General features: G+C 62.7%; 1 protein-coding gene across 1 annotated transcript; it reads left to right on the top strand.

Annotated features, from left to right (window-relative positions):
* The first annotated feature begins 831 nt into the window (after window positions 1-831).
* On the top strand, window positions 832-6565 carry LOC102026281 (membrane primary amine oxidase). The gene is made up of 4 exons (XM_005394487.2): window positions 832-2596; window positions 3948-4233; window positions 4522-4651; window positions 5282-6565. Exons 1-4 carry the CDS (start codon window positions 997-999, stop codon window positions 5555-5557), a joined length of 2292 nt encoding a protein of 763 aa, XP_005394544.1. The 5' UTR covers window positions 832-996; the 3' UTR covers window positions 5558-6565.
* The last annotated feature ends 3189 nt before the right edge of the window (window positions 6566-9754 follow it).

The raw sequence follows: 9754 nt of genomic DNA on the forward strand, positions 1-9754 counted from the left end.
TTTTATTTTATTTTATTTATTTATTTACTTATTTTTAGGTACCAGGAATCGAACTCAGGACCTTGTGCTTGCCAGGTAGGCGCATCTGCCGCTGAGCTAAATCCCCAGCCCCTTCTGCTCAGTTTTTATAAGTGACAGATTTATCAAAATTATTTTGACTGGCTGGACGTGGTGGTGCACGCCTGTAAACCTGTACTTGGAGGAAGATGCAAGTTTGAGATCAGCCTGGGCTACAAAGTGAGCTCAACGCCAGCCTGAACTGCATAGCGAGACCGTGTCTCAAAAAGACAAAAAAATTATTTTGAAACATTCACGCAAAAACACCACCAATCCTGCCCCTCAGAATAGCTGGTGTTCACGTGGTGCCAGATGTTCCAAAGGAATGGGTGTTCTGTGAAAGTCATAATAAAAGGTCTTCCAAGAATTTCCCTTGAGTTGATTCTGTTTGACTTTTTAAGTGTCTACAGCACCCCAGGGAATATGAAGGAACCAGGCCAAGAAAGTCAGCAGTGGAGAAGAGAGGCCAGGCCGGGACCTGGCCAAGGAATGTGGCTGGCCCTGGCAGCAGAAGGGACTGGAGGTGGGGGCGTCCCAGAGACAGCAGAGAGAACGGCTGGCCCCTGGGAAAGCGGGGCGGGAACAGCAGGCTGCGGGTCCAGGGGCTGCGCGGGGACCCAGCTCCTCCTGGGGGTGGAGGCCCGCAGACCAGCTGTACCCCTTGTCCCAGCCCCAACCCTGACACAAGGCAGGGTCTGACTGGGGCTGAGAGGACCATGTACGGTCTGTGGAAATCAACAGCGGCTCAGGCCCGCCCCCCATGGGCCTCCGCCTCCGCCCCACCCCACTTCCTTCCCACCCTCGGCTGCAGCAGGCTGCAACCCCTGAGAACCCAGCCCGAGTCGGAGTCTCGGCACCCGTTCTGGCAGCCCCAGCTCCTCTGGTGCCGGCTGAGAACACACAGCGCCAGCCTGCGAGACCCCGGCCCCCTCCCGGACCATGAACCAGAAGACCACCCTCGTGCTCCTGGCCCTGGCTGTCATCACCATCTTTGCTTTGGTTTGTGTCCTGCTGGCCGGCAGGAGTGGAGACGGGGGCCCACCCGGCCAGCTGACCCCGTGCCCAACGGCTGCTTCCCCTGCCCGGCCATACACGCATCCAGACCCCGGCCTGCTGTTTGCAGACCTGAGCCCAGAGGAGCTGGCAGCCGTGATGGGCTTCCTGACCCCGCGGCTGGGGCCGGGCCTAGTGGACGCGGCCCACGCGCAGCCCTCAGACACTTGCGTCTACTCGGTGGAGCTGCAGCTGCCCCCCAAGGCCGCCGCCCTGGCCCACCTGGATGCAGGGGGCACCCCGCCCGCCCGGGAGGCGCTGGCCATCGTGCTCTTCGGGGCCCAAGCCCAGCCCAACGTGAGCGAGCTGGTGGTGGGGCCCCTGCCCGGGCCGTCCTACCTGCGAGATGTCACCGTGGAGCGCTATGGGGGCCCCCTGCCCTACCACCGGCGCCCCGTGCTGCCCAGAGAGTACAAGGACATTGACCGCATGATCTTCGAGCGAGAGCTGCCCCAGGCCGCAGGGCTTCTCCACCACTGCTGCCACTACACGCCCCAGGGAGGCCAGCTGGTGACGGTGACCACAGTGCCCCGGGGCCTGAAGTCAGGGGACCGGGCCACCTGGTTTGGCCTCTACTACAACGTCTCGGGCGCCGGCGTCTTCCTGCACCCCATAGGGCTGGAGCTGCTAGTGGACCACGGGGCCCTGGACCCTGCCCGCTGGACTGTCCAGAAGGTGTTCTTCCAGGGCCGCTACTACGACAGCCTGGCCCGGCTGGAGGACCAGTTTGAGGCCGGCCTGGTGAAGGTGGTGCTGGTCCCCGACAATGGCACGGGTGGGGCCTGGTCCCTGAAGTCGCCGGTGGCCCGGGGCCCGGCTCCCCCTCTGCAGTTCCACCCCGAGGGCCCCCGCTTCAGCGTCCAGGGCAGCCGTGTGGCCTCCTCCCTGTGGGCCTTCTCCTTTGGCCTTGGAGCCTTCAGCGGCCCGAGGGTCTTTGACATCCGCTTCCAGGGAGAAAGGGTGGCCTACGAGGTCAGTGTCCAGGAGGCCCTGGTCGTCTACGGGGGAAATTCCCCAGCAGCAATGCTGACCCACTACTTGGATGGCAGCTTTGGCATCGGCAAGTTCTCCACGCCCCTGACCCGCGGGGTGGACTGCCCCTCCCTGGCCACCTACATGGACTGGCACTTCCTGGTGGAGTCACACGCCTCCAGGACCATCCGTGACGCCCTTTGTGTGTTTGAACAGAACCAGGGCCTCCCGCTGCGGCGACACCACTCAGAATTCCACTCCTATTATTTTGGGGGTGTTGTGGAGACAGTGCTGGTGGTCAGGTCTATGGCCACCTTGCTCAACTATGACTATGTGTGGGACATGATCTTCCACCCCAACGGGGCCATCGAAGTCAAGGTCCACGCCACGGGCTACATCAGCTCCTCGTTCCTGTTCGGTGCTGCCCAGAGGTACGGGAGCCGGGTCGGGGAGCACACACTGGGCACGGTCCACACCCACAGCGTCCACTTCAAGGTGGACCTGGACGTGGCAGGTAAGACGTCGTGCAAGAGGGGCTGCAGAGTTGTCCCCGTTTGCTTTGTGTTTTACGTGGGTTTTCTGGAAGGAGGCTTGGCTGTCTGTGCTCCTCTCCTGGTGCGTGGGTGTGAGCTGTCAGGGTGTACAGCCTGTTGGACTCCCTCTTCGGAACCTCCTTAGCAAATACTGGGGCATGGCTGAGCCCGGACGGGAGGCAGGACCAGGGTCGCAGGGTGGCCAGCGCCTCTTCGCCCTGTAGTCTCCGCCACTCCTCTGCGTCTGTCTGGGTGCTGTGGAGGGGAGAACCTGGGTGCATCCACCCTGGATGAGCCCAGGATGAGCCCACTGGTGTGTGCTTCCTGGCGGGCGGAGCCTCGACCTCCCTGATTCTTCACCTGAGTAGGCGAGGACGGGCCCCGTGCGGAATTCCGGAAGCCCCCAGAGCTGGGGTCTGGGCTGAGCCATTTCATCTTTGTCTTCTCTTTCCTCCTCTGTTTTTTTTTTTTTTTTTTGGTTTGTTTTCTGGTACTGGGAGTCGAACTCACGCCCTTGCACTTGCCAGACAGGCGCTGTGATGCTGAGCTAAATCCCCAGCCCCCTCTTTCCTCCTCTGCACGGAGTTCAGCATCTGATTTTTTTCTGTTCTGCTTCTGAAATAGCCCTGGGCCCTCTCGGGTCACAGTGCCGCTTGCTGTAGGCCGCTGTCACATTCTTTCTGTGTGAACTCTGCTTCGCACCCTCAGATGCAGGGTCCACGCTGCGCCCAGCGCCCCTGGTGCCAGCTGCACACCCAGCGCGAAGTCCTCCAAGGGCCGGATGAGCTGCAGGGCACCTTCCCGCGGCGACCAACCCTCGCCCGTGCTTACTGCAGCTGCGCCCTGTCCCCGAGTCCCTGGCACACAGCCCACCACTGTGTTGGCCCTGGCCTTGTCTACCACGCCCTCCACCCCATCTCCTTTGTGACCGCCTTTAGGACCAGGCTGAGGAGTGGCCCTGGAGGATGCCACCCCCTGCACCCGTGTCCCGGTGTCCCCCCTGCCGGCACTGCCAGGCCCGGTGTCCATGGCAGGCCTGGCGGTGCTCTGCCTGTCTGCGTCCCTGTGGGAGGGAGAGGGAAGCGTGTGTCCCCTTGAGCTCTGTCCCCTCCCGGCAGTGAATGCAGTTTCCCAGTAAGGAATGTTGCAAGGGTGCACGATGGAAATCCTGGCAGAACTGTTTCAGTTTGGGGACCGCGTGGGCAGAGGGAGGGGAGTGCGGGACACGTCAGCTCCGGCCGCTCTGTGCCCCACTCTGACGCTGCTGCCTGCCAGGCGGGCACAGTCCAGAGGGGCCCCAGCGCTGCTGACCAGCCCCCCGCACCCCTACAGGACCGGAGAACTGGGCCTGGGCCGAGGACCTGGCCTTCGTCCCCGCAGCCGTGCCCTGGAGCCCTGAGCAGCAGATCCAGAGGCTGCAGGTGACGCGCAAGCAGCTGGAGACGGAGGAGCAGGCTGCCTTCCCCCTGGGCGGGGCCGCGCCGCGCTACCTGTACCTGGCCAGCAACCGCAGCAATAAGTGGGGGCGCCCCCGGGGCTACCGCGTGCAGCCGCAGGGCCCTGCGGGGGAGTTGCTGCCCCGGAACAGCTCCATGGCGGGGGCCTTCAGCTGGGTGCGGTGAGTGGGCGACCAGGGCCAGGGGACAGGTTGGGGGCCTTGGAAGGAGCACAGGAAAGAGCCCCGCCGGTATTCGAGGCAGGGGAGTGGCAGGGTGGGTCCAGGCGCCTACTTCCTCTGGGAGGGTGGAAACGGAGGGGAGGACTGCAGTGCTTCGACAGGGACGGGACTTGCAGCGCGGCCTCAGGGCTCTGCAGCCCCAGCCGCTGTGTGGGGGCCGGCGAACGCTCAGTCCCCTGCTTCACGGTCGGCCGCGGCAGGGCAGGGCCAGTGACCACCGTCCTGCAGGTACCAGCTAGCCGTGACGCGAAGGAAGGAGGAGGAGCCCCGCAGCTCCAGCATCTTCAATCAGAACGACCCCTGGACGCCCAGCGTGAATTTCGCAGATTTCATCAACAACGAGACCATCACGGGGGAGGTGAGCAGACCCGGGCTGGGCAGGCAGGTGCAAGCAGGGTCCCAAACCCCTCTGGTCTCCGATCAAGTGTCATGGGGGGATTTTCCTGAGCTGGGAACTCATGAACAGACCTGGGTAAGGCCCAAGCCTGCCCTCAACTCCTGGAGCCCTGTAAGCTCCAGCTGTGTGGACTGAGTCCAGTCGGGGGGCTCAGGACCCGAGAGGGTGGGACCTTCTGGGGAAGCGCACAGACCCGGGGCCCCAGCCCCCCACCCCGCACCCCGCCTGCTGGGACCAGGGAACTCGGATTTCTCCCTGTCAGCCTACTTTGGCCTCGCCCCCTCATTCCTGATGAAAGCCTGGAAACCTAGGCGGGGTGGGGAAGTAGGCTGGGGGTGTCACCCCCCGAGGTGCACCCCCAGGGCAGGGCAACAGGATGAGTGTCCAGGAGGCAGGCACAGGCCAGGCAGGGGAGCCAGGTGCTGCTCTGGACTGAAATGGACCCTGTGATACGGCTTCCTGGCCAGAGGACAAACTAGGCTCAGGATCCGTGGGAGGCAGGTGCACTGAGGCGGCCCCCGCGGCCCCCATGGTGGGTGGGTGCGTCCCTGGCAAAGCCGGGCCTCAGGATCCCCTTCCTGTCCCCGCCAGGACCTGGTGGCCTGGGTGACAGCTGGATTCCTGCACATCCCGCACGCAGAGGACGTCCCCAACACGGTGACCGTGGGCAACGGGGTGGGCTTCTTCCTGCGGCCCTACAACTTCTTCGACGAGGACCCCTCCTTCCGCTCTGCCGACTCCGTGTACTTCCGGGAGGGCGAGGACGCCGGCGCCTGCGAGCTCAGCCCCCAGGCCTGCCCGTCCCGGGCCGCCGCCTGCGCCCCCCACCTCCCTGCCTTCTCCCACGGGGGCTTCTCGCACGACTAGGGGCGGGTGAGGGACAGGCCGGCCTGGCTCCCCGTGTCCTTCCTCAGCCCTGCTGTCCCCTGCACGGCCCTCCTCCCGCTGTCCTCTGGGGCCTCTGAGCCCGGGGTGCCCGTCGGGAGGCACGGGTCCTGCTGGCCCCGCTGTGCTGAGCCCGCCAGGGAGGAGGGGGCGGAGAGTGCGGGAGCGGCCGCACTGTCCCCAGATGAGTCCCTTTTATGCTTCCTGGCTTTCCCGATGCCCCTCAGGCTGCCTTTGAGGATGGCACACTGGGATCTCCCCCTCGGAGCCCCAGGGCAGGGCGCGAGGGGCGTCCCTCCTCGGTGTCCCGCACCCTCAGTTCTCAACTACAGCCTCTTGTGGTCCTGAGCCTGCGGCATCTCGAGGAGGCCAGGGCCCCTGCATGGCAAGGCTGCTCCGTGCTGGCCTCTCGCCCCTGGCATTTGTGAGGAAGAGTCGCACCTACCTGGTCCTGCGAGCAAGAGGACCGGTCGTTTAGCTCCAGGCCTGCAGATGACCAGAGCAGCACCTGGTGGGGGCGCTGGGCAGGAACCACGGTGGGCACCCAGGGCCCGGAGGAGGATGTCCTGGGACTCTGCCCCCTGGTCCAGGACCGACCAATCACCTGCAGACATGCAAGTAAGCCAGGGCTTCAAGTGGGCGGAGCCTGGCATCTGCTGGTCCCTCCTTGGTCTGCCCTAGGGAGGGGAAGAAAGAGGGGACAGGCCCCTCGATGCTGACCACCTCACACAATGCGGCTAACAGCTTGTCCCCTGCCTTCTGTATTCGGGGCGTCGCCTTACAGTTCGAAGGCAAAGTGCAGGGTGAGCGAGCACAAATCCAGTGTGTGACGTTTAGGGGGAGGTGGGCGCACGCTGCTGTCTAGTAGGGGTGAGCGCTGTGCTACCATACGCTCAGGGGGGGGCGCCCTGCCAAGCCTTCTGTGCTGCCAACCTTGACCGTGTGCCTACACTGCTGAGTCAAATAAATAATAAATGGGCCCCAACGTCAGAACTGGCTTTTCCCCCTGCCGCACCTGGGAACTGGTGGGTGAAGCGCGTGGGAGTGCAGTGGGTGAGGGAAGAAGCCCAGTTCCCAAGTTCTTGACACAGAGAACGGGGTATGGCCTCTAGAGCCTCCTTGGCCTGCCTGTCATCCCGCACGCCTGCCTTCCTCCTTCCTTCCTTCCTCCTTCCTTTTTTCCTTCCTTCCTTCCTCCCTTCCTTTTCATTTGAGACAAGGTCTTGCTATGTAGCCCAGGCTACCTAGAACTTGCACAATCCTCCCACCTCAGCCTCCAGCGTGCTGAGATCACAGGTGTGCGCCACCGTGCCCAGCTCCTTGGATTTTCTTCTTCTATATCTTCGAGGAGATGTTCAGCCTCACTCTCCCTGCTCCAGCTCTGCATTTATTTTTGTGTCGTATTTTTTCCAGTGTTGAGATTGAACCCTAGGCCTTTGTACTGAGCTACATTTTTAGCCCTTTTTTATTTTGAGATAGGGCCTCACTAAATAGCTAAATTGCCCAGGCTGGGGTCAAACTTGTGATCCTCCTGCCTCAGCCTCCCAGAATGCTGGGATTAGAGAGGTGCTCTGCCACAGCTGGCTAGGGGCTCATTTGCCATGTGGGCAGGGATGGAACCATTAAGGAGGTGGACAGAGACTCTGAGAGGACACGGAGGAGGAAGAGCGTGCCTGGCCAGCTGTGTCTGCTGACTTTACCTGGCCTGGTCTCCCGTCCTAAAGAATTAGACTCCTCTGGACACACACAGCCTTGGTCTCCATCCTGCTCGGCTGCTTCTTAGGGCTGGCACGCTTGGTCAGTGCTGGCCAGAAGAGGGGCAGAGCAGGGCGCCTGCCGCCATCTTGTTCCCTTGCCATTGCTCCCTGCGCAGCTTCTTCAGACCTGAGGCTGGGCCTGCCGTCTGTGCTCTGTGCATGTGCAGTGCTGCTAGAGAACGCAGCCACTTGTGTTTCTGTACCCCTCACCCTGCGGAGGGCGGCAGCACATCAGCCCTGCATGGGCTGGGAGGCAGCCAGGGGGGCTGAGGTGCCTCGAAGGCCGCGGAGCTTCTCTGGAGCCTTGGCCACGGGCTGTAAGTGTCTAGGCATGAACGCTGACTGGTGACAGCATGGCGGAAGGAAGGAATCGGTGCTGCCAGGGTCCCTGCGCAGATCCTAGGGTGGGTCTTGTCCTGAGAAGGAGGAGCTGGGCTGGGGGGCCCTCGGATTGGGTGGTCGGGGCTTCCCCAGGCTGTGGACAAGGGCATCCCTGGAGGGACATGGTGTGTGTCCCCTGTCCTCCGGGAGCCCCAGGGAAGGGCTCCAGCTCCAAGTGCTAGGAAGGATTTCTTCACACATGCAGGAGTGTGGGGGACCCGAGCCCGCCAGGCTGCCCCAGTGCCAGACAGCTTCCACCCTGCGCTAGCGTCTCGGTGACTTTTCTCTCGTTGCTAAGACAAAATACCCGATGCCCAAAATTAAGGAAGGGAAGGTTTATTTAGCTCACAGTGTGTGGAGGTTTCAGTCCATACTCGGCTGGCTCCGAGGCAGAGGGCAACAGTTCATGGTGGAGGAAGACAGCAAAAGCAGCCGGGGCAAAGGAGGGAGTGGCAGAGCAAGCAGCCTCTCTCCCTCCCTTACGCTGTAAGCCGGGGACCCCACCAGGGCGGTGTGTGAGCGCTCACACCGTCTCCACGCCCTCCTCCTGCACAGGCTCAGGATGGATACAGCGTAAGCACCCTGGCCCCTGGCCACTCACACAGTTAACCTTCTGCGCTTCCCACATGGACACAACGAACAACGTCCCAGAGCAGGAGGGGCATGTCCTTCCCAGCCCAGGACGCAGAGCTGCTGAGTCACTCAGCCAAACCTCCAGAGTCCCCAGGTTGACACAGTGTGTCACCCATAACCGCTGGAGAGGCCGTGAGGAGGAAGGGGGGGCCGTAGGGAAGGGCTGAGGACGGGAGCCGGGCTCTGAGCCCCGGCTTGGGGCTGGGAGGCTTCCCGGGGCCCCGTGGGCTTTGGTAATGGGGCGGCGCTCAGGAGTGTGCAGCCTCTTCCCCTGTGGAGGAGAGGCCGACTTCAGCTGTTGCTGGAAGCACCCAGAGCCCGCCCCAGTGCCTGCACTGTCCTTCACCGTCACGGGCTCTTTGCTAGTGCTGCAGCCAGCCCAGCCTCCCTGGCCGAGGTCTCAGGACTGGGGGCCGCCTTCTGTCCGTCTGGCCCCTCACACCCCTTCCTGAGGGAGCCGCCCTTCTTCCACCTACACCCCCCCACTATCGGGGACCTGGCCAAGATAACGCAAGGGGGAGCTGGGAGGTCAGGGCCTCAGCATGGGCAGAGACAGAGACCTCCACGCCTGTCGCTATTTACTGGGTGTCTACAGGGATGGGGGCTGGCGGAAGAGTCAAGGTCGGCAGAAGACTCAGAGGTCTGAGCAGGCATGGCTCAAGAGGGTGAGATGACCCCGTGCTGAGTAGGGTCTTGCCCTGGAGGGATTTTTAATCTTAGTGGTGTTAGTTTAGTCTTGGTGGGAGAGGACGGCCCACCTCTAAAGAGTTAAAGGGAAATCTCAAAAGCGTGATAGCCCAAGCCTCCATTTATCCCTTAGGGAAGTCTGCAAAATTAGCCATTGTGACTTTGTGGTCCCCAAAGCCCCACCCCAGCCCGGTCACCACAGGAAGTCTCAAAGGCGGCCTTTCTTATCAGACACCCAACAGGCCTGGAGTCCGGGTCAACTCTGCCCTTAAACGTGACCTTGGGTCACCGTGGACTCTGGCCTGGGCCTCTGCCTCTGCGGGGACCCGCGGGCGCTCAGCAGCCACACCCTTCTCAGCCACACAGAGTGCAGGCGAGGCCTGGGGTGAGCAGCCAGGGGCCCCCAGAGTGGAGAGAGCCCCGCGGCCCAGCGCAGGTCAGGCTGGACTCTGGCTCTCTGGGATAAACTTGTTAAAGGCACAGGGGGAGAGCGAGCACCTGAGGAGGCTCCCTCCGTGCGGCTGGGTTCAGAGAGTTGGGTGGTGTCGGCAGGGAGCGAAGGTGCACGGTGGGATTTAAACGGCAGGGGAGGAGTTTGCTGCCTTGAGGAATGTGGGGGCCGAGGGAGTGTGGTGCTTGTCCCAGCGAGTGGGCAGGGCAGATGCGGTGTGGTCACTTTTCTTAGGATGGGCAGTGCAGACGGACGTGGCTTTTGTGTGCT

The sequence above is a fragment of the Chinchilla lanigera genome, unplaced genomic scaffold (assembly GCF_000276665.1).
Source record: "Chinchilla lanigera isolate Chin_1 unplaced genomic scaffold, ChiLan1.0 scaffold00050, whole genome shotgun sequence".
NCBI lineage: Eukaryota > Metazoa > Chordata > Mammalia > Rodentia > Chinchillidae > Chinchilla > Chinchilla lanigera.

What these genes read in the sequence shown, in the direction of transcription:
- LOC102026281 (XM_005394487.2), top strand. Translation starts at nt 997, where the DNA reads ATGAACCAGAAGACCACCCTCGTGCTCCTGGCCCTGGCTGTCATCACC. An exon ending in GGTGGACCTGGACGTGGCAG is followed by an intron (nt 2,597 to 3,947) that starts GTAAGACGTCGT and finishes GCACCCCTACAG; the next exon opens with GACCGGAGAACTGGGCCTGG. An exon ending in ACGAGACCATCACGGGGGAG is followed by an intron (nt 4,652 to 5,281) that starts GTGAGCAGACCC and finishes TGTCCCCGCCAG; the next exon opens with GACCTGGTGGCCTGGGTGAC.